We start from the raw sequence: 26,176 nt of genomic DNA, 5'->3' as shown, positions 1-26,176 counted from the left end.
ATCTGAAGTAAATCTGTTAATGTGCTTTAATCCATGCAAGTTTGTCCAGGTAGAGCTTAGGAATGAACCTTGCTCCTTAAATTTTAACTGGGATACAATGCTAGGTATATAGTAAGAACTCATCTAGACTGTCCAGAAAAGCTAAAAAATATTTAGCAATTTCTTACTTGCATGATTTAAAAAAACTGCAATCTAACATTATTTCAAAAAAAAATTTCAACACATTTTCTAATTTTCAACAAATTCAATGCACTATGAGACGATTTAACATTTCTTAACCACATACACTGTACTTAAAGTGCAATATACATGCATTATACTGTATGTTAAATCTTTACAGTTTTCTTCAAGTACTCTAATAGTATATGAAATATGAAGATTACCGGGTCCAACAGTGATCAAGCTTTAAAGTCCATTGAAACAATACATAATTAGAGCAGAGCAAACACAGACCTCTAAAAACACCAGGTGCAATGGAGGAGAAAGCATTTCCTGCCATGTGCTCCTTGACATCATTGGGCAAATGGAAAAATCCACAAACAATTCAGTGTAAACAATTTCGATGAAAAACATTAGTCAACATTCAACTTAATGATCGATTGAATTTGCTATAACAATTAATTTACACGTAAGTGTACACACATGTATGCATACTAGATGAATTATTTCACAATATCCAAAATTGGACAATAATAATTTCTAATCTAGCTAGACAACAGGAAATTTTCATTATTACTTAAATTACATGAAACTATTGAAGTCTGTGAGCTACAAATTATATCTAAAAATTATACACATTTTAACAAGTGTTTACAGTTTAGTGTATTTATTATACACAAATGATGACTTAGTAAGACATACTAGTAAAGTCCACAGATTGACTTCCAGATTTCAGCTCAAAGGCTTGAAGATTTTTAGTGGCTCTTTCATCATTTTTTTTTCTCTGAATATTTTTCATTTTTATTTTCAAGACGCTGTTTTTGTTGAGGTCTTTTAGCAGTTTGATGCAATCCAAGAACTCCAAGGGCAATTTAAGAACTCCTGAATTTCTTTCTTACCTGGAAAAAATAAAAATTTAAAAGTTTAAAATATATTCAACTTACATGAAGAAAATTAGTAAAACTAGTGATAATATTATAGACCTTTCAGATGTTCCAAAGCAGCTACATGTATCTAATTAAAAAATATAAAGTTTTGAAGTATTTAGAGTCACCTGTATTCTGAACAAGGGATATGTGTATTTGACAGACAGATGAATGAATAGACTGATCACTATAGGGCACCTTAGTCTTTTTTCAATAATCTTTATATTAGTGAAAATCAAATAGGAACTAGAGTGTTTCAAGGAATGTATATGTCACCTGCTAGGTATCGTCATTAAAGAGGTAAATAAATCTAAGAGTGGTCAGCTATTAATTTAATATTAGCATGGAGGTTCATGCATTTGCCTGCAAGGGAAAAAAAGGATCCAAAAGTAAAAGACTGGGATAGAATCTGGCAATCAAAGAAAATATGGTTCCCCAGTCCTCAAATGAATAATTAAATTGAAATTATGATGAATAACTATTTATCATTTTATTAATACACATGTAGGTGCTTCCAACAATCCTCGGAGGAAAGGAATTTCAGACTGTCTTTACTTTAATTGTCACTTTGTCAGTCAACACGATTCATTGTGGAATACTGATCCCAATGTATTTTCATAGTCTTTAAATATAAGTTTGTGTGGTAACTGAATTTCATACAGTTTCAAAGTATAGTATCATGAGCTCAAAAACATATATAAATGCTAATTATCAAAACCCTGCCTCTCAAATTTTTGGAGCTATAAGGTGTGACAGACGGACAGACAGACACCAGGTAAAGTGATCTCTAAGTGTTGTTCTGCTCTGCAGTTGACACAAAAATGAAAGTTAGTCAATTTTTGACCATGTATATCACTTCAGTGATGAAAGGAATGCTGAAGTGGTAAGTCTATCCTAATTATTTGAAAATACGGCAACCCCATTGGTCAGAATATAATACATATGCTGTCTAGCCTTAATTTCATTGGCATAAAGCAGCACAAAACACGATTTGATTAGATGGTGCAACTTGTTTTTCTAGGGGGCGCTGTTGCAACCCTGGAAAAGAAAACAGGACTGGGGCTTGCCCCTAGGGGGCACTTACTGACCGGAAGTAAACAAACAACAGAAATAGCAATACACTAGAAGGACATGTATGCTCGCCGAGTGTATAGTAATGCAACATGAAATTTTGTGTTAGTGTATGAAGTTTGATGAGAATATCTTGAAAAGTTTCTTTAAAATTGAAATTGAAATCTAAAAAAAATGGATATAGATGATAAATTCTCACCAAATTATGTATAGATGCATAACCTTAGATTTCAATACTTTAAATGGTTTTAAAACCATGCAAAGTGCAAATTGAAGGAAAGTGAGGTCAAGGTCACAGGAAAGGTCAAAAGTTTTTGAAATAGTTGAATAGGTCTTACTTATTATATATGTATCAGCATATTAAGTTTGATAAAAAATATCTTGAATGATTTCTTTAAAACTGAGCTAGTCACAAGCGTGGCGCCATGGTCGCGAAGTAAGGAGTTGATCCTTATGTCGCAGGTTTGAATCCCACTGTGGGACACGGAGACCAGTCCTTCAGATGAGACCTTATAAACCAAGGTCCTGTGTCACAGTAGGTGCTGGCATGAAAAAGACCCCTCACTGCTCAATGGCAATGAGTGCAGAGTATAGGACAGAATTTGCAGCTTTCCACTGGCAAGTGGTGGCGTCTCCATACGAGTGTAAAATTCTCGAGAGGGACTGCAGATTACCTGTAATGATTGACCAAAATCCCTGCTAGGCTTTAAACTCTTCATTCTTGACCTGTATTTCGTCAAATGAGATTTTTATGCGCCCGGATCGATAGATCGGGGGCGCATATTGTTTTTGTCCTGTCTGTCTGTTGTCAACTTTAACCTTCACCATAACTTTTGAACCATGAGAGAGAGAGACTTCATATTTGGTATGCATACTCCACTCATTAAGTTCTTTCAAATGACACCAAGGTCAATGACCTTGTGACCTTGACTGTGACCTATATGCTAAAAAAAGCTTTTTCGAACTTTGTTGCCGCCGGGTGCATAGCTTTTCACAAACATACCTTGTTCCAGTTAATTAAGGTAAAATTACTAATTGTTAAAACTGTAAATGATTTTTTTTTTTTACCTGAGCCAGATTTTTACTTTTCTTAAAAGTGTCTGTATTTGACTGTTGGTTCCACCTATCTCAAGGAAATGATCTGTAAAAGTAAATGTAAGAAATCATAATCTGTTCTCTATCTACTATAATCATGAGAAAAGGTGTTGAAAATTAACAGATGGAGATAAAATCAGCAGTCATATTAAAGGCTTTTTTCAATAATCAATTTATTAGTGAAAATCATAAAAGTATTAGGCAAAAAGGAAAAATAAATGTTGTCATTAATTAACCTTGCATATCTCTACAATTTTCTGATAAGAAAATTATACCCGATAGATGCAATATAATCACCCTTTGCCTGCCCCTAAATTAAATTATGAAATTTTGATAGATTTTGATCTAGTAAGCAATTATTTAAAACAAGGTTCTTTTAGAGGTGCCTAGGGTCGAAATTCATAAAAAAAAAACCCTACAAAAAACGTGAAAACCTATTTCTATCATACTGGTTTATATTTATTACAAATGTCCTCATAGTCAGCATAGCCCAGAGCGATAGACCGCAGACTCTTACCATGAACATTTTTAGTGTCCTGGTTCGAAACCATTTGTTGGCACATTTTTATTTTTTCAAACTTTTTACCTGTATAAACACTAAAGAACGAGTGCACTTACGGGCCCCAGTAAAATGTGAAAAAATGAAGAATTAAATTAAGCATAATTTTCCATCTCAGATCATTAATTGATATCTAAACCAAAAGATTCAACAAATTTTATCTGAAATTCATGAATATACAAAGAGCAAAGCCATACAATGTGGTAGGGGGTCAGCCGATATTCATGATTTTCTATAGTAAATCGAGGATGGTCATTCATTTCAAAGCTTTTGTTTATTGTCAGCCTAACATTGTAAAAACTTGTGCGATTGACAAAAAACGCATTATACATTTATAAAACTTGTGTGAAAGTAGGAAATTTGTACATGATTAGGCTTGTACTTTAAATATTAAAAATGTATGAAAAGTTCAATGTTTTTCCTATAACAAGCAAGAGCTATTTACCTGTATGACCTATGTTGAACCCACCCGTGGAATATATTTTTTAAAATACTGGTAGTCACGTGAGTTCTACCCAGGTAAACATTCCTCAAAGATGCTCACTGTAAAACATAGCCACGTTTTGTATCATTATATCAAAGTCAAGCCGCATAGAGAAGTTTGTATATTTTTGGTTTTAGGAACACAGGATGGTTAGGAGAGTTTAGTGTCGTTAAAATGTCATCATAAATTAGTGTCAAACATTTTTAACATTCATGCAAGACAATGGTACTGGTATTGAAAGCCACCTAAATACACTTTTTTTCATTTTAAAGTTTAAAGGAACTAATGTTAATACTTATTGTATTATTTCAAATGCAAGCATGCAAATTTCTTAGTTTGATCACTATGGATACAGGTATCTATACAACTTCATTCGATTTTTTTCTCAGGTAAAATAGCACAAGAAGTATCATTCAGCAAACGCGCCTGTCAATGATCCACCATCAGATTGTTCAAGTGTCTGATTTAAATGTCTCCTCCCCTTGATTTAAATAAACAAAACTCAAAATAGGTTTGGTACGACTTTTTCGGATTTGGGGTATCTATAGGCATTTAAAAAATTCATTTGTTTCAAATCCATGCTGATTTATGTGATGTTTTAATGTGATTTTAATTAGAAATGTCCACTTGTGTTTAATTATTACCAAAAGAGAACAATTTGGTAATACATGTACATTCTAAAGTAATACGGCACTGAAAAAGGGCCCATTAAGCATTGCTTAAGTGCACTTGTCCTTTGATTTTTTAATACAGGCTTTTGCATTTTACTTAATATATTTTCTTCCTTAAATGCATGTTTGGTGTTGATATAAAAGACATCTATGGAAATGCAGATCATAAATTCTCTTTAACTAAACGCAATCAACCGGAACTAAACCTCATTGTAAGCACACTTTGTTCGAGGACATGAATCATTCACTTTGTGTTACTCGGTACTGCAGGTGTCACAAAAAGAAATCATGCCGAGCAATAATTGCTGTGTTTGCCTTTCAAGAACATAATGATGTGCAATAGTACTGTTGTGCCAGTGGGAGAGATACTGTTCTATGCAGAGTAGATGCAGTTCATTCCTTGGGAAAAATGTGTGCATTGGCGATATGTTATGCTAAAAATGCATGAGGGTTTTCAGATTAGAAAAGAATGTGGTAAGGTCAGTTAAGGTTTTATGTCCCGTTGCCATTACTCAGTCAGACATCAAGAATGACCTTCAAACAAAGGATGTATCATTCTGTAAATACTGAGGTAGGATCACATGAACACACAGTTGAGTAGAATGAAATATATCGAGATAACAATCAGTATTCAAGCTCAAAAGCCCATCAAAAAAAACAAAATAGGAGCAGAGCAATCACGGACCTCCAAAACATCAGAGGTGGGATCAGGTGCCATGGAGAAGTGAGCATCCCCTGCAGACAAGTCACACCTGCTGTGTGCTCCTTGTCACGACTGGGAAACAATGGAAAAATCCATACACAATTCAGTGTGTAAATAATGGCCTAACAATAAGTATGAAAAATGTCAGTCAGCATTTTACTTAATGATAAATTGTATTTGCTGACAAGGTCATTGTATCGACCATAGAACTTACAAAATGATGACTTTAAACAAGACTGCTGATATTCTTGTTTCAGCAATTTGTTTGTCAATAACTTACCTCGTTTTAAAAATTGTTCATACATAGAGGATGCTCTTGCGTATCGAATCAACTGAGAGATATAAACCCCGTATGCAGGTGATGAAGGTATATTGCTGAATAAGTAAGGAAAGTTGACGATTGAAAAGTTAAAGTCATCAAGTTTATCATAAAGCTTGGTTGTTAGATTACCATTAATGTAGAACTGAAGCAATACATGAGAAACAAGAAACTACACACATGTGACCTAAAGTCAGTGACCGGAACATATATCGATAAGCTTTTTCTAAAGACTGAAACCAATATTGGTCCTATAGGTCATCTCATATTTTTAACTAGAAGTGTTCCTTTGATATACTATATTTTACTTAATTTCTATAGACTTACTATATCCTGAAAAAAAAAAAGGAAAACAGGAACTACCTGTTTAAATGACCCCAACCACCGAGGTTAATCTAAAGTTTGTCCCTGCCTACCTGAAAAACAGACTGCCTCGGGCAGTCAGTAATTTCCAACTCTGGTTATGAGATGCTAAATGTTTAATACTTACAATTAAATGCTTATATTTACATTTTTAAATTCATGATAGATTGAGAAAGTCGATAAAATCATTTCTATATTATGTCTGTATATTGTATAGGGGGAAAATAACTCGCGGTGTTAATATTCGCTATATTCACGGTGTGAATAAATCCGTGAATTCAAGAAACAGTGAATAAGTTTTCAATAACCTACATGTTATATTTGGAAATTTGAGAATAGACTACGATAGGTAAATATACGTTCAGTGCATGGTCTTTTCAGTAATTACGAATCGTACTTGTCATTCAATTATTTTAATTATCACGCTTGACATTAATTTAGATCACTCAGCAGATAATAACCTGTATTGTAAAAAAAAAAAAAACTGTTTTAATAGCCAACGCTACATGACGTTTCATCAATCAAAACACTAGGGTCATGGGTTTTGAATACCCGTACGTAACTATGTTACGACGTGTATTTGTTACCTGCATTATCATGTTTTTATCGACATTTTGGTTTTAAAAAATAATTCAAATAACTATCAAACTTGCTGATGTATATATAAATCTACCCTGTTGTTCATGAAGTGAATACATAACGCTGATTAATGCCTTCTAGCTATGCTATGGATTAAACGGATATAGACATTGAAGGGAGGTACATGTAACCTTTATTATATACCGATTCCACGAATTCAACAAACCGCGATCGTGTCAGAGGAGAGAAAAACATGAAAATACAACCCCTGAAATTAATCCCCTATACAGTACTTCGACCGAGAAATTAGTTGAAACTGGTTCCAGAAAAGAAGCTGAAAATGTTCAATAGTTTACAGACAATACTTGACACATGATGACTGAACAAAAATAGATAGCAATAAGTAATTTAAATGACTCAGGTGAATTATAACCTGTTCAATCTTGGATCCATCTTTTTTCTAATACGAGGGTTGATCCAAAAGTTCATGGAATTTAATTATTTCTAAAATTTTATTGTGATTTGATGAAAGCAAACAATAGGCATATTTATAATATAGAGTCATTATGCAACAATACTGGAAAATTTCACCACATTCCAATTACCAATAAGGTCACATGAGCTTTCTGAACACTGATAGTTGTAAAATCCGGGGGAGACTTCGACGTAACGTCAAGTTAAGTATGTCATGTCATGTTATAGGAGCATCTCACCCTCATGTTCAATTCAACTAAGTAATTCTACAGAATTTTCTGCCTTTTTCTCCTTTTTTCTCTCAAGAAAAGCCTGGGTATCCTCTCACACCAATCGACTTATCTTTATATTACACTCATATTTCAAAAATACTCCCCATCTTTCCATATGATGTTCCAATTTCAGTAGCAAAGTCCAGCACAGTACGTCAGCGGTCAACATCCATCAACGCTTAATTTGTCTATGAGAAAAACAGACCCTCCAAAAGCAGCCACACCTTTGATCAACCTCATGGAAGTTCTATTGTTCTTAAATTTCTCACGCCACTGGAAAATCAGTTGCTAAATGCATTTTTCTCCATCCTGTATCAGTAGTATACCCCTTTAAGTCAGAGTGTTCCTAAGATTTTAACAAAACTTATAACTTGACTGAAATGTGACATTCTCTAACAATTAAAAGATGAACTAGAACTGTCCAATAGGGACAAATACCCCCCGCTGGGTTTTTCAGAGAAAGTACCAAATCACTAATGTTTTCTAGATGTGAGAGGTGTTCACAATTTCCTTAAACATTTCCAGTGAAAATTTAATTACTCATTATATTTTTTATATGTCCGTCTTAAGACGGGACGTATTATGTTATAGCGTTCATGTCCCTCCGTCCGTCTGTTAGCTTTTTCATGTCCGGCTTATTATTTAGTCTTATTTTTTTCATTATGTTCTTTACAGCAATCTGTAACAAGAAAAATTCCACCTCTCCCATGGGTGTAATGATCAGGCACTGGTCAAGGAAAATTTTGATAGCAGAAAATTGCATGTCAAATTAGAGATAAATTAATGAGTTTAGTGTGAGGTGATAACTGGTAGAGCATCTCTGATCAAGCAGGTGTTATCTACATCTCTTGGGAAATGGGCAAAAGGAATCAGTCTCTTAATTAATTGCTTGTGTTGTATTGAATTGTTCTTGTTGGCTAGTCTTACTTTCAAGATAAATTTGATGTAATTAAAACTAATTTGATATTGTTTATAATAATTAAAACTTATATGATATTGTATAATATAATTTAAACTAATTATTTATTGTACATTTTTTATTTGAATTTTTATATCTTTACAACAAATTGCAGACTGCCTTGTCTCACTAAGATGTCATTCGACCAATTGAATCTAAACTGTTTATGATAATTTAACAATATTTGATGGGCGTATAATGCTGTGGTGGGGCACTTTATTTTATTGAATGAAACTAAGGTGCAGCCTAATAAAATATCAACACTAATAATTACAGTGTTTTTTATTACAATGAAAAAATAGTTTGCAACTATCTGTCATCTTTGTGAGACATGACACTCTGCAAATTGATTGTTGAAAAAAAAAAATAATTAATTATACAAAATCAAATTGATTTTAATACCTTTATATCAAACTCATTTTAAAAATAAAAGGCTGGTTTTAGTAACTATGTATTTTGACAGACATAAATAACAATTAAGAGACTTAGACAACAGAGATCTTTATTTCTTTCTGCCCAATTCCCCGGAGATATAGATAAGACCTGCCTGATCAGAGATGCCCTAACAGCTTCCCACACTGAACTCATTAATTAATCTTTAACTGGATGCATGTCCACTCATTACTCCCAAGGGACAAATGGATTTACACTATCTGCTGTGTAATGTAAAAACTGTTTTTAATACTTTGTGGGTTTTTTTTTTAGTTCTAATGAGTAGTTTTAAGCTGTAGTTCACATTTTTGTACAGATGTTCTAGATTCTATGTCTCAAACCTTAGACATGAACCTGAAATGACTAAGTCAATAAAAATTTAAAAAAAAAAAACACCTGTAAAATGCAGAAAAATTATCAAATAATGTTGAAAATACCAGGTGCACATCTTCATATGGTAAATAATAAGTGTACAAATTTTCATACAAATCTATGCAATAGTTTCTGGGAACAGATCCAGACAAAACCACATAATAAAAATGAAAAAACACCTGTAAAATGCAGAAAAATTACCCAATCATAATGAAGATACCAGGTGCACACCTTCATATGACGAATAATAAGTGTACAAATTTTCAGACAAATCCTTCCAACAGTTTCCAAGAAATGGTCAGGACAAAATCTCGTCTACAGACAGACGGACAGACAGACGGACAGACAGACGGACATGCTGATTCCAATATACCCCCCCTAAACTTCGTTTGCGGGGGGTATAACAAGAAATCATCAACTAATAATCTAAATATCAGGTTAAATCAGTAAAACTCTCACAGACAGGTATATTAGTGGTCAAGCAATCGTAATAATGACAAAATTCTCATTTTATTTGCTACTTAGTGCAGGTTTTTTCTTATTTCACGTATTAAGAATTAAAATGATAATGAACGAGTAAATGTCTCCCCTGCATTTTAAAACATCCTTTGCTATGGCAACTGCCATAGAGTTACTATCATTAATATTTAAAATATTTTTTTATTTAAAAAATTCAACAAGTGTCTATATTCTTATTTGTAATTTTCAACCACTTTCACTAATAAATAAATAAAATAAGAAGAAATTCCATGAACTTTTGGATCAATCCTCGTACATGTCAGTCATTAAATTTATATAATATACCGTATGCATAAGGGAGACCAAATGTATTATTACTGCATTAAGGAGACCAACCACTATCCATATGTAAATCAGTATTCAACCACTTTCACTAATAAATAAATAAAATAAGAAGAAATTCCATGAACTTTCGGATCAATCCTCATACATGTCAGTCATTAAATTTATATAATATACTGTATGCATAAGGGAGACCAAATGTCTTCTTACTGCATTAAGGAGACCAACTACTCTCCACATGTAAATCAGTATTCAACCGCTTTCACTAATAAATTAAAAAAAATATGAAGAAATTAGTGATGAGACATCGGTTATTTTCATAATCGATAATCGGTTGGAATCGGTTACTGCTTCTGATGTGATTTCACCAATTATAATCGTAATTCTTCATAGTTTTGTATACAAAAAGCAGACTATTACAATAATTTCATTTATTTCTTTAACATGAATATATAAAATACATAATGTATTATTTTCTTTGTTGTTTTGCTTCTTTTACACTTTCTAGACCTAAAAATATTTACAGTGGACACCCAACATGGCTGCCTAGCGGCAGAAAACGAACTTCAAAAAGTTGTGGGGGGAATTGATCACTCTTTATATTTAAGGTGAATGTTGACTAAGTTGCATATTTTATATCTCAAATAAAAGATATACAATTAATATTTTTTTGAATAAAAAGAATCAGCTGATTGATCAAACCAAAGAGCAAACACAGATTTGGCAGAAAAAAAAATTCACCCGGGGGTAAATTGAATGGGTCGGTCGGGTTATTACAGGAAACAAAAATAATTATTTTTAAGCCCTATATATGCATCTTCGGTTCTTAATCACCTCTGCTTCATGCTAGTTGGCTAGTATCAGATGCAGATGCCATTTTCTTTCATTAAGAAGAAATAAATTTTAAACCAGAAATGGATAATTCTGGAATGTATTGTATTAGAAGTATGTTTCCGCTGATCGATTATGAAAAACTATAATCGATCATCGGAATTGGTAGCATTTTTTGTCGACAATCAATGTTTTCTGATTATCGGTACAACACTAGAAGAAATTCCACGAACTTTTGGATCAACCCTCGTACATGTCAGTCATTAAATTTATATAATATACAGTATGCATAAGGGAGACCAAATGTATTATTACTGCATTAAGGAGACCAACTACTATCCACATGTAAATCAGTATTCAACCACTTTCACTAATAAATAAATAAAATATGAAGAAATTCCACGAACTTTTGGATCAACCCTCGTACATGTCAGTCATTAAATTTATATAATATACAGTACGCATAAGGGAGACCAAATGTATTATTACTGCATTAAGGAGACCAACTACTCTTCACATGTAAATCAGTATTCAAAACTTGAGATTTTAATACTCTAATAATTTACATGTTTAGTTACATGAACTAAATCTATTTACCTTTGTCATAATGCAAGAACTGTTTTACATTCAGCCAACTTTAACATTACACATGCATACAGTGTATGCCATGCATTAGGAAGACCAGATGCATTATTTCAACATTAAAGAAACCAACTACAATGGAACAATTAGACAGTATTCCAAAATGTTCATTCCAATACCATAGTAATTTCCCTTAATTTGTTTGTATTTAGATGACTTAAATCAATTTATCTCAGCCAGAATTGGAACAAAAAAGCTAATCATTAAAGTGGCCAAGCACATGAACAGACAGATGGACATGATGATTCCTATGCTTATATACACCCAAAGTTGCCAAAGTAGAGCAGATGCAGTGGTTAGAGCGTCTACTCTAGAGTAAGAAAGTGAGAAAGAAGCTGATCCTTACATCGCGAGTTTGAATCCCACTGTGGGACGTGGAGACCCGTTCTTCAGATGAGACAGAGGTATTAACCGAGGTCCCATGTCATAGTAGGTGCTGGCTCGATAAAGATCCCTCAATGCTCAATGGCCGTAAGTGCTGAGTATAGGACAAAAATTTGCAGCTCTCCACCGACAAGTGGTGGCGTCTCCATATGAGTGAAAAATTCTCAAGAGGGACGTTAAACAACAAACACTATACACCCAAAACTTTGTTTGCAGAAGATTTTGTGATACATGCTTTACAAGTATACATATTGTTCATAAGGGAATAAAAATGCTATAGTATATCATTAAGGAAAGCAACTGAAATTAAATGTGCACTTCTAATTGAACTAAACAAAATTACCCTTTGTCAGAATGTAGATTTATAAACAGGAAGGCTGTTTTTCTTCATTTTTTCCATGTCAGATTCGGACTGTTCTTGAAAAATTCTGGCATACACCCTGTAAAAGTGAACAGTGCAGATAATAAAGAGCTTCTAAATAAACTGCATAATATTTAAATGATCCACTTAAAAGGGATAACAAATGCATTTAACTCTATCAAGGAGACCAACTGATATCCATATATATATAAATCAGTACATGTATTTTAATTGTGATATTTTAATATCCTAGTAATTTACATGTTTAGTTTTATGAAATAAATCTATTTACCTTTGTCCAATGAGCACAAGCACTGATTTTTCCTCTATTTTCTTTACGGAATCACCAGGGCCAGTCTGGGGTCCATATGATTCTGGCATATGTACACTCTGTAAAATGCATATTTGTACCATGTACAGGCATATGAACAATATTTCTATACTACATACATGCATCATTAAACTTAATAATCTCTTTTTTCCAAAATTCATTATTCATATATAGTACTGTTTTGCTGTTAGCAAAATTCAACAAAAACTATACCGTATATATACTTGCCTATAAGGTGGTCCACCTATAAGTCAGTTGTATTTTTTGAGGTTATTTTGGAGGGATTTGCTATTGACCCGCTTATAAATTGGTACAACTTTTTGCCAGAATCAATTGACAATTTCAAATCAATGCTCTGATGTTTTAACCTGGTTTCAAAATACTAATCTTTTTACGACTCACCTATAAGTTGGACACAGAGTATATACAGTACCTGCATTATACATGCATTAGGAAGACCAAATGCATTATTGCAATATTAAAGAGACCATTGTGGCAAATGAAATCAATGTATGAATTGTATTCAAAACTACGGGTGTACTAATTTGTCTGAAGTATATCATGATATAATGTGATACACAAAGACTTTAACAGGATATGTACATATACCCACATGCCTAAATGTAACAACAGTTTAAAAATGAATAATTTTTTTTTCTTTTTTTTTGTAAATTTCACTGTTTAATTTATGAAATATAAAATATTATTTAAAACCTATAATTTATTAATATTGTGGGTCATCACCCCATTTTTTGTGAAGGAATCATGAAAGGCGTTGTAATTTCAACTTGCTCACAGAGCAAGTTTTACACAGAGGACCAACTCTTTATTCAAAATTTAGTTTACATACTTAATTTTTTAACAATTAAGTTTAATGGGTTTAAAAAACTTCAAACTAGGTCAAAATATTTTGCTTTCTAAATATGGACAAGAAATGTTCTTTTGCTTAAAATCACCTTAACTTCAGAAAAAAAAAATGCACTGTGCTCGTCCTCTTCAAATGCCTTGTTTGTAAATAACTGATAAAAGGTATATCTCACAAATGCTTCATTATTACAAATGTCTTACAGTAAATATATGCATCACCCAGACTTGTCGAAATTTTGAAATCACTGTCAGACATTTGGTCTGACAAAGTCAAATGTTCTGCTGGACCGGACGAAGTTTTGTCAGACCAGATATACGTACTTTATTTTGACGCTGAGAAAGTAAAATAAAAACTGCACTAAAATGCCGTTTATTATTTTCAACAGCCTTCAATCTCACAAGTTTCTTTTCTTAGAATAGAGAATCTTTAATCAGAGACATAAATGGCACGTTTTATGTCTTTGCTGTAACAAATTTAATCGACCATCGTCACCACACGGCCATTTCTGCTGTTTCTGTGACTTTCACCTGCGCACCACAAACCCGATCTTTTTAAAATTTGCTTCACTCGAGATTTTTTTCAAACGGTCATTTGGACCGACATTTTCTTGAGAGTTATCGGTCCAGACAAATTTTTATCGGCCTTGCCGACAGGACCGACGGATTTCGACAAGTCTGATCACCACAACTTATTTCATTAGTAAGAATAAACCCTTAAGCAATGAATATAAATGCTGAAAAGTGGTGCATTGTTAGGAGTTGATCCTACTACACAAGTTTTGAGATTATCTCCATTGGTGCACTCTTTTGTTACAGAGGGGAGTTTTGTTTCCACGTTAGCAGGCATGTGGGACAGTGGCATCTCAATATGAGTAAAAAAATTCTCAAAAGCAATCTTGAACATAGAAACTAACAAATAAATGCTGAAATGATACATCGTGATATGTAGGTATATAGGGTTGGGATAATACACAGACCTTATGATATGATACATATAAAATTTCAAAATGATTTATAAATCATGATTGTCAAATGTCAATAAATAACACAATAAAGTAGATTCATCATTTAGTGTAATGGCTAAGCATTCAGATTTGTTGTGTTTCTCATATATTGAAACTTTGAATGACACAGTTTGAAAACAAGCTGTCTTCTCTGTAGTAGCGGCACTAGTGAAGAACCCAACATGTTCCAAAACTCGTAAGAATGGCCTGATTTGAATGTGTAAGATACAGTTGCAATGCCAACCATGCCAACATTTGGCATTTGTTTATTTTTTAGTTATTTTATGAACCAGCAAAAATTAGGGCTGCATCAAACATATTGATACATATCTAGATTAATGAATATATTGTATCAAAAACAAGAGGCCCATGGGCCACATCGCTCACCTGAGCACATTGGCTAGGAAAAAGCACAAATCACTTCAGTATTGAGAAGTTTAAAGGGGAGGGGGCTTGGATTTTGAACTACCTGAGGATGCTTCCATATCAATATAACAAATGGCTTTACTGTTCTTGAGCAGAAGATTTTAAAAGATTTTTTTCCTATATATTCCCTTGTTAAAAATTTGATCCCCCATTGTGGACCCTCCCTAACCCCCCCCCCAATCATTTGAACAAACTTGAATCTAAACTACCTGAGGATGCTTCCATATCAATATGACTAAACATGACTTTGCTGTTCTTGAGAAGAAGATTTTTGAAGTTTTTTTCCTATGTATTCCTATGTAAAACTTTGATCCTCAATTGTGGCACCACCCTAACCCTGGGGGTCATGATTTGAACAAAGTTAAATCTACACTATCTGAGAATGCTTCCATATCAATATGACTTAACAAGGCTTTGCTGTTCTTGAGAAGAAGATTTTTCAAGTTTTTTTTCTGTATATTCCTATGTAAAACTTTGACCGCCCCTTGTGGCCCCACCCTACCCCGAGGGGTCATGATTTGATACAAACTTGAATCTTCGCTACCTGAGGATGAATCCACATCAATATGACTAATTGTGACTTTGTTGTTCTTGAGAAGAAGATTTTTCAAGATTTTTGTACATATTTCTATGTAAAATTTTGATCCCCCATTGTGGCCCCACCCTACCCCTGGGGGTCATGATTTGTACAAAATTTAATCTACACTACCTGAGAATGATTCCATATCAATATGACTAATTGTGGCTTTGTTGTTCTTGAGAGAAAGATTTTTAAAGATTTTTTTTCTATAAATTCCTATGTAAAATTTTGATTCCCCATTGTGCCCCCCCCCCCCCCGCCCGGGGGGGGGGGTCATGATTTTGTACAAACTTGAATCTACACTACCTGAGGATAATTCCATATCAATATGCCTAATTGTGGCTTTGTTGTTCTTAAGAAAAAGATTTTTAAAGATTTTTTTTTCTACATATTCCTATGTAAAACTTTGATCCCCCCTTGTGGCCCCATCCTACCCCTGGGGGTCATGATTTGAACAAACTTGAATCTACACTATGTAATGAAGGTCTCACCTAAGTTTCAACTTTTACAGCCCAGTGGTTCTTGAAAAGAAGATTTTTAAAAGATACCACTAAATTTTCACTAATTCTTAATTATCTCCCCTTGAAAGAGGGTGTGGCCCTTCATTTGAACAAACTTGAATCCCCTTTACCCAAGGATGCTTTATGGCAAGTTTGGTTGAAATTGGCCCAGTGGTTCTTGAGAAGAAGATGAAAATGTGAAAAGTTTACAACAACAACAAAGACGACAACGACGACAGACAACGGACAAATTTTGATCAGAAAAGCTCACTTGAGCCTTTGGCTCAGGTGAGCTAAAAATAAATTAATTCCAATACATTTTGGGCAGACAGTTTTTTATGTAATTCTGTGAAAAAGTTGGGAATTTCAATCACCAAAGATTATATTTAACTGTTTTGAATTAAAACTGATCAAAAATGATATAATCATTAAGGAGGTAGCACATCTTAGATGATTATTACAAAATCATAAAAATACATAGACAACTTTACTTAACATGTTGATTTTACAGTCAAGAAAAGTTTGAATTTGAAGTGTAATTTTTAAAGACGTTGAGACAAAAAATTAAAAATGAGTAAAAAACAATTATTATTTTTATAAAATTCATGCATAATGATTTATAAGACTTTTTTGACAGAATTGTTAAAGAATTCAATATATTGCATATCGCATTAAAAAATGTCTTTCTTTTTTTTTTTTTTTTGCTCAATACACAGCCCTAGCAAAAATGATATACAACAAGGACTTTGATTGGATTATTAACATTCATTCAATTGATCATAATTATTAACAGTTATTGCACTTTCATTTTCAAAATGTTGTTAGGTACATTGTTTGTTCATTCTTTTGCATTGATATTACAATTTATAAAAGAGTATTTTAGCAGAAAAAATTATCAATTTACCTTTCTTGGAATAAAGACATGTTGACCCTTGAGCTGAGATTTTCTCTCTTTCCATAGATTTGTTACACTGGGGTCCATATGATTCTAGCAGAGACCCTGTAAAAAAGGACTTAACTATGGAAAAGCATGAAGAATATATGCCTATTATACATATCTTAAATTCTAATGAAAACAATGTTTTTTAATTAAGATCCACATATTTCTAATGATTGACATAATACAAATTCAAAATAAAATATGCATGTCTATATTATACACTGTACCTTAAGCAGACCAATTGCATTATTACATCCTTCAGGAGACCAACTTAAATCAATGTTTGAGAACTACTTGTGAGAACAATAAATTTGTCTACATTACAGTACTAAATGTACATGGAATCTATAGGATCATGTTACTTTAATTGACCTGCCTTAGTTCAACAAAGTAATCTAACAAAGAAATTGAGCCAAAACAACATTTTAAGACTTTTTGAACAGTGCATGTTCCTATCATTTCAAAACCATTACCAGTAAAAATGCTAATATAGGAAAATGATGACAATTAATTAATATTGTACTTTCAGGTATATTAGATGAATTAATCTGATTCGTCAAGAAACATTTGTTAAAAAGCACTATTATCCGCTGAAAAATGAAGCTACGCCCAGTGTCGCAACAGTCAACATTGCTTGACGACGGGTGATATTCCAAAAAATAGTGACTGCGCAGATATATGCGCTCAAGGTTCACTATTATTTGTATTTGTATAAAACATATTCAGTATAATATAATAAATATTGCATGTAGTTGAGTGTAACATTGAAAATTTTCACCCCTCGAAAACCAAATACGTCAAAAAGGGGATGGGTTTCTTTTCCAACTTCTACATAGTTTCGCCCCTGCAAAAACTGGTATAGACCTTGGAAATGTTTAAACGGGCTAAGAGAAATCAAATGCATCAAGAGTACTTTATTGTTTTTACCCAAGTTACATGCCAAAAAAGATTCAGAAAGACGTCACATAAAGTTAACGTTGATTTGAACTGAAGTTAGGGTGTCAAAAGTCATTCACGTCCAAAAGTGACATTGATCATGTGTGGTAGATAATAAACTCCTACGAGCTAAATATGCTGCCATAATCAAGTGAGGATCTTTCCCTAATCCTATATATATAATCCATTTACAATATAATATGCACTTAAGCAGCTGTTTATGACATTGTAAAATTATATAAACAAGACCGGTTTATATAATTTATATCAATTTATATAATTAATAATATCATTTATATAATTTTATCAAGATAAGTGTATGGGGTAGAGGGAGCAGACATTGAGAATCAATGTTGTCGGACCTCATGAAACTAAACTAACAGTCTTCCAAATAACCCGGGAGTCCAATGCCAGGGACCTGTTAAATTTGCAGCCGGGCATGTAAAAATTGCCAAATTACATGTCCGAAGAGGGCATATGTGAATCTTCTTTCGTTGTACGATCTTTACTTGCCATTTATTCTGTCCTACCCCCATTATTCACTTAAACGTTGCTATATGTAATGTCGATGGATTGCCTGTCTACATTCTCGATACGACCTGTCAAATGATTGTCAATCTAATCATTGAAGTGTTTAGTTTAACCTATTTGTTTTCTCGAAGTTGCTTGCTAAATTATGAGATGTTCATCAATGCCACATACTGTGGCACTACAGTCATGATCCCATTTCAGAAATTCAGTTCAGCTAAACCGGCCAACAAATGACCAGCATGCAACTCAAAAGTTATTTATGAACAAAAACGCTTTAGAAAATGGCAATCACAGGCCATGGTTGGTTTACGACGCTGAAAAAATTAATATAAAACCTTTATACCTAATGGGTTTTTTTTGTTGCACAATACTGGTAAATGTAAGAATTTTGAGTAGGACATGTACAAATTTGAATGGGCTGGGAAAAAATTATAGGTCTACAAGCCCGAAGGGCATGTGCTGAAAAAGAATTGTTGTGAAGACTGTAACTAAAGCGACAGCGCCAGGTGATCATATAAAGTCCCCTTTATTACATAATAATTTGGCAAATTATCAACACATCAAGCTAAAATTTCCAACATATCTTAACGGTGAGAATTTTTATTTTTTAAGTTGAAACCTCGTGACCTGTGAAAAAAATGAAATTTGTATCCAATCTAAAGTCTTAAAATGTATCAAGGTAATTTTTCGATACAAATTTGCGGTTGGGGTTATAAATGAAGGATAAAACCAGAGACCTAGGAATGGAATACTCGGAAGTCTCTGGTTTTATTCTACCCCCAACTGGAAGTTGTATCCCATCTAAAGTCTTAAAATGTATCGAGGTAATTTTCGAGGAATAAATGAGTGGTTTACAAGAAAGAGGCTCGACCAGAGATGTCTGAAACGATTTATTTGACAAGAAAAAAGTCTCTTGAAGCAAACGATGTCATTTAAAAGTAGGTTAATGATTGATAATGATACATGAACAAAATACGAGCTTGAAGCGGGGGTGCCTGAAATTGAGTTAGATATCTTGTGGTAAAAATAAGTAGGGATGCACCGTATATGAAACAAGTGCCTGTGATTGATAGTCTGAAATTTCTCTTCACCTAAATATTAAAAGCTTGCAGTGATCGCTATAAATCTATACAACAGTCAAGTTACATACGGTAAACTAACATAAAAACAAGATTACAACAGTCATGATTACAGAAGGTATATTTTGAAGACTAGGTCAGTAGGTGAATGTAAACAGGTAAACACACGTGGGACAGTCACCGCAAATAAATGAACCACAAAACGACTTATAACATTAAAATGTAAATATTCATCTGCACACAGATTTTTGCATAATAATAATAATTTTTAAAAAGTGTAAATTAAAATATAAAATAAACAAACCTCACACCTTGTAACATTGAGGCTTGTTTCCCTGCAATCTTATTCTGGTTCTCTGTCACTGAAAATGCAGGGAACCAGGCTGCGTTATTAACTCGTACACAGATTTGTTGATACGAATAAACCTATAAACATATACGAAATAAAATATTATCATAAAAAATGAAGAATTTCAAATTGCTTGAAAAATTATCTTTATGTAGTTTATAATAAATGGTTGTAATTGTATATTAATTTCTATCTATCCATTAAAATTTGATACGTATCCGTCTGAACAATTATTGTTATTACACTCCCTGTCACATCTTCATAGTTAAGCCTGTAAGCATGGTAAGTAGGAATCAATTTCAGTTGAAGGGGACCAAAACCAAACATTTTTCAGTTTCATTTGGTGGGGAAGGGGGGGGGGTATAAACCTCAAATGATCATTTTATCTCTGTCACTGAACTGCTGAAAATAATGAAGGGAACTAGGCTGCGACAATGATTTGTTGACTGAATTAAAATACGAAATAAATTATCATACATACGAAATAAAATAATTTCATGAAAAAATGAAGAATTTCCAATTGCTTGAAAAAAAAGAAGCTTTTCATGTATGTGATTGACAATAAATGGTTGTACTTGTATATTTTCTATATATCCATTAAAATTTCATAGTATCAGTAGTTCACTATTTGTAAACATTAACAATAATATTAAATAAATGTTACACTCACTGTGGCTTTGACTGAGTTACTGTCACATCTTCATAATTAAACGAGAATATTCCCTTCCGTAAATATTGCTATATATATCTGAACTGTTACCAATTAATCTTTCTTTGGTGAAAGAAAACCTCAGGGATGGAGAATAGGCCTGTACGTAATTTAGTTGGAGGGGGTGGGGTGAGCACAACCAAACAACATTTTTCAGTTTCAGGTGGGGGTGGCTACAAACAAAAAATTTTTTAATAAGCAAAAGAAAAATACATTATCAGAGGTTATTATTGAGGGGGCCCAAAAGCAAAAGAAAAATAGATCATCAGAGGTTATTATTGAGGGGGCCCAAGCATAAAGGAGCAATGTTTTCTATAGTATACCTAAATTTCAGCAAAATTACAGGGGGCCTGCCCCCCCCCCCCCCCCCCGTTCCTTCAGCCATGTATTATATCAAATCTGCTTCACCCTGATTCAGATTTTTTTTTACAGCATATATATTCTATTAGCAGAGGATCACATTATATTAATAAACAATTATTAAATTACAGCTATTTTTTTTCTTACAGGGTCTGTTTCATTTATACTATATCATGATGATCATGTCCTGCATGATGTTTACAGAAAGTTTAATTTAAATTCTTAAGCTCGAAATAGCTGCGTCAACTTGCGAGATCATTTTTTTCTACGTTCGGCCTAACCTTTAAATATTTAATTTGTTTGTGGACTTGCATAAAAGAATTAAAAAACATAGGGGCCTTTCATTTAACTTTATTTCGAATTTCCTTCAGGATTTTATATACCGAACTATAGTCTAACGATTATTTAAAATCATACTTTTCCTCTTGAAAGCTAAATTACTAGGAAAAAAAAAAAAAAAAAAAAAAAACAACGAATGTTTGTCTTGTGTATTCTTAATTACAACTTATTACTGTATCATTTTAGTTACTTACCCAAATTTCTCAACATCCATGGTGTTCAGAGGTCATTTTCTGAAAACTGAAGGGGGATTCCGATGGCATTCGGAACAAGTGACGGAAAGCACTTGCTAAAGAATTCAAAACATGGTTCATAAATTTACAATATTTTTCCTTTTTAGGTTTTTAACATAAAACATGGAAAACTAAGTTAAAGAAACACTCATTTGAACAAATCAAAAGCGGAAAAAATATATATGCTAGATTTTTTGTTTAATTGCATGTTTTTCATGGTCTCCAAAATGCAGAAAAATTATCCTTTGAAATTATACGTAGGTTATAAATTCTTTTCTTTTTTAGGGAAGATGATAGAAATTAGACAACTTTTAAATGTTAAATAACAGAGTTAAAGATTAATAATATTTAATGGCAGACTGTTTATTTATCTATAAAAAGACATTTGCAATACTGATGAGGTCAAAATAATAGGGAGACCGAAAAAGGTCGCCTTAATCCAGTGGTCTCCCTAAGCCAGAAAATATATCCTCCTTGGTCTCCTAAAGCCATATGTCATATATATATATATATATATATATATATACAGGTAAACTTCGTTATCTCGACATCGACGGGACCATCGGAAAATGTCGAGATATCCGAGGTGTCGAGATATCAGAGTTGAGACTTGACGTCCAAGATTGCATTGCATAGCAAAACGGACAAGCTTATTATATGTACATGACTTTAATATAGACTGTATCTCAACATATTTCAGAATTCCCTCTATTTTTATTAAAAATCTAAGAAGTTATTTTAAAAATCTTGTTTATAAAACGTGTTCTTAATCGAAATCTTTCTAAATTCACAAAGTTTCAGCACAGAGTTACAGCATTGAGCTGCATTCGCGTGTAACTTGCCTTTTCGTCAGAACAGGATACGAAATGCACTCTATAAACTTCGAACCGTATAAAGTCGACATCCGATATACGGTAAAAAAAAAATGAAATACGGATTATTTTTTTCTTATTTCATTCAGGAAGAATGTACATTAAAATTGATTTTTTTAAAGAGATTTGTGTATCTAAACTAACGAAGTGATGTTACGGATGCACGAATTACGGCTGATTCGGTCAATCGTGTCGTTAATTGGATTGTTTCCTGTTGAATACATTTTAACTACAAAATATCATTAAAACATTTTTTTTTAATTCCTTAGTTTGAATTTTTCAGTGTGTTTGTTATTCATTGTAATTTAGTTATCTTTTTTCAAATTTAAAAGTTATGTTACGTTTCGATATAAATAACATTCTGTACATTTACGCAGAATCGTGTAGATTTAGCAATGATATTACCCAAGCTCAATTAACTTCTCAAAGACGCCGAAGGGGCTTGGGATTCACCTACAAACACAGTCTATAAAATTAATTAAACAGCGTGCAGTCAAACATGAGTGTGAAAGGTGTGAAACTTTGACGACGTCGAGATACCCAGAGTCGTCCGTGCGTGACGAGCGACCCTATCTGACAAACAGTTAGGTTCAGTGGAGCAGAAAATTGCCGATGTCGACATATGCCAGGTAAATTTTGCTCTTGGGACTGGGAATATACGTCGAGATAACCCGGGTTGTCGACATTACCGAGGTCGACATATCAGAGTTTTTGCAAATCATTTATATAGTAAATACTGCCGGGACCGCGGAAGGATGTCGACATATCCCAGGTTGTCGACATATCCGATGTCGAGATACCGAAGTTTACCATATATATATATATATATATATATATATATATATATATATATATATATATATATATATATATATATGTATGTATGTATGTATGTATGTATGTATGTATTATAATTCAATTGAAAAGTAAATTATTCTACATCGTATTTTAGTAATTACATGTACGTTTCATTTATTTGTTACTTAAGGCTGTTGGTTTTTGGGTTTGGCAAACGGTCATGCATCGGGGAAGTGTTCGCCAAAAACCGCATATTCCTGTTCCTAGCAACACTGATGCAGACTTGTACTGTGACAAAGCCGTCTGGTCAATCTACAAGTAACCTTGACCCCCGAACAATGATGCCTGGCATCGTACTCCAGCCTCAGCATTACCAAGTACAATTCAAAGCACGAGAAATTTCATGCAATCAATGAGCGTGCCAGGGCACATGTAAAAAGCATCGATGTACACAAAGACAATGAGAAATTTTTGAACGTCAATAAATGAATGTTGAATACATGGTATGTCTAATTAGGACCAAGTAAATGACATTTTTCATAAACATTTAACAATGAAATTTAATACAAATACGTCGCTTCGTGTATATGGCATGTCAAACGTTGCAATATTCGGTCTTTTCCATTTGTATTGTATAATTTTCCATTTGGATTCTATAATTTTCTATTTGGATTGTATAATGCTTATTTGTATTCTATATTTTCCATTTGTATTGTAAAAAAAATCATTTGTATTGTATAATTTTTCATTTGTATTCTATATTTTCCATTTGCATTGTATAATTTCTTATTTGTATTGTATAATGCTTTTACTGATCTCGTAAATTTTGTCTACAAGTAACCTTGTTGACCTAAAAAATGGCCTGTGAGCTATGCAGTATTGCGTTCGAAGATCTTGTTATTGATCTCGACACAAAAGAGTTGATGACTGAATACCCGTTATCATGTTTTGTCACCAAATTCAAGCCACGTACTGGTAAGGCTAAACTGTTGTTATTTGAAGATGTAAACCAGACTCTCTATGAAAAGAGTGCAAGAATGGTATGTTTTTACACATCTGAGAACAGGTTATTTACATGGATTAAAGCATTATCCATTTTATATTATGATAACATTGGAAAGAGACCCGGGTTAAAAGTAACATGGACCGACACCCCAAAGAACTGGGCGGATCCAACAAATACTGGAAATGCTATCGTGAGACAGATTTTCAGCGAAAACAAACCACATGCGAATAACCTTGTTTTCAACGTAACAGTCTTCATTACAACTGGTACCATAAGGGTACAGGGAATACATTATGACAAGTTTACAAAACACCATTTCCCGATCCTGCTTAGATTAGTTGACTTGACAAGCCAGTTGGAGCTGTTCCCTTAGTTTTATTATTAGGAACTTCAAATACTAATGATATCAAGGAGGAGAAACTGACTCCTGCTGCAACTGTAAATAAATTTACCACATACACCATTACAGAGGCACAAACATTTCTTCAAAAGTGTGAACAACAGTACGATGCTATCATTTTACACATATTGACTAATGTTGTTAAAGGAGATGATCCTAATGAATGTAGCACAAATATTGATGAAGTCATCAAATACATCAGACAAAGATGGCTGTCTACCAAAATAATAGTATCTTTAACGACCCCAAGAGTTGACACGCACAAAAATTGTGCAGAAATGGTCAATGCGATCACTAAACAACGGATTCTATAGGAGAATGATGAAGCCATTACTTTTGTCGAGCATCATAATATGTTCATTGATTCCGGCCCAAACACTTCACTACTTAACAAAGATGGATATCATCTCAACACCAAAGGGGTATCCAAACTGGCAGCCAATTTTCGATATGCGTTGCATAGGTCCCTAAAGCTAAATGATTGTGGAACGTCGCTCCAGAAGCAACTCACAACGTCGATCACGTGGACAAGAATTTGTTGGACGATCCAGATACAACAAACGTGACTGAAGTTTCCTCTGACTGGAAATCCTTTTTGTAGATCTTTATTTTCTTTTTATATAATATAGACATAGAAAATGTCTTAATTATAGTGAAGGTTAAGAATTATATAATTCTCATTTAATGGTCAACATGGTATACTATATGTTTAATATTTAGTAATTTTGCTAAAAGAATGAAGAGTTTAAAATTTGGCCTACTCAATGTTGGTGGCCTAATATATAAGGGAGAAAACAAATTTAATGAACCCTCATTTGTTAAACAGTTGAAAAAGTATATTTTCTTTTTTGTGGAAACTCATATAGGACATGATTTTATTGTTCCAAATATTGAGCCCTTTTATTGTCATACTATATGCAGACCAATATCTAATAATAATAGATACTTTGGAGGATTGGCAATATTTTGTAACAAATATATCAAACAACATGTGAAAATTTTAACAAACAACAACAAAGATTTCAATGGTTAAAATTTGAAAAGGATTACTTTGGATTTAAAAATGATTTATACTTGTGTGTTATATATATTCCACCATTAATGTCCTCATATAATAAAGCTCTACAGGTAGATATTTTGGATTGCATTGAAAAAGATGTTAATAGATACTCAAAGTTTGGAGACGTTGTATTATGTGGTGACTTCAATGCCAGGGTATCCAATGAAAATGATTTTATATCCAATGACAGCTGTTTATATGTACCCACCAATACTGATTATAGACCTGATAGAACTATTAATCAACGTTAAAGTCAAGATGAAATTATTGATGCAAGGGGCAAACAATTATTAGATTTATGCATTGGTAATCAACTAAGGATATTGAATGGTAGAGTATTTGGAGACTGTTTTGGGCAATGCACTTGTTATACACCAAATGGGAGTAGTGTAGTAGATTA

General features: G+C 33.1%; 1 protein-coding gene and 1 long non-coding RNA gene across 2 annotated transcripts in view; one reads left to right on the top strand and one right to left on the bottom strand.

The window, feature by feature from the left end:
• The window catches only part of LOC133190964 (cytochrome P450 1A2-like), a 90,652-nt gene extending 64,754 nt beyond the window's left edge, over positions 1-25,898 (top strand). The window contains exon 6 of the mRNA XM_061326646.1: positions 23,501-25,898. Coding sequence (XP_061182630.1) covers positions 23,501-23,726 — 226 coding nt within the window. The 3' untranslated portion in view covers positions 23,727-25,898. The remainder of the gene's footprint in view (positions 1-23,500) is intronic.
• On the bottom strand, positions 704-17,152 carry LOC133190974 (uncharacterized). Its single transcript, XR_009721640.1, has 5 exons — positions 17,069-17,152; positions 12,749-12,846; positions 12,439-12,535; positions 3,225-3,297; positions 704-1,058 (listed from the first exon to the last, which is right to left on the bottom strand). It is a non-coding gene; the product is annotated as an uncharacterized LOC133190974 (long non-coding RNA).
• Positions 25,899-26,176: the final 278 nt, after the last annotated feature.

This window comes from Saccostrea echinata, unplaced genomic scaffold, assembly GCF_033153115.1.
Source record: "Saccostrea echinata isolate AGI-Se365-2 ecotype Australia unplaced genomic scaffold, CSIRO_AGI_Sech_v1 ptg000001l, whole genome shotgun sequence".
NCBI classification, from domain to species: Eukaryota; Metazoa; Mollusca; class Bivalvia; order Ostreida; family Ostreidae; genus Saccostrea; species Saccostrea echinata.
Note: the sequence above shows the minus strand (reverse complement) of the source record. Positions and strands in the feature narration are given on the sequence as shown.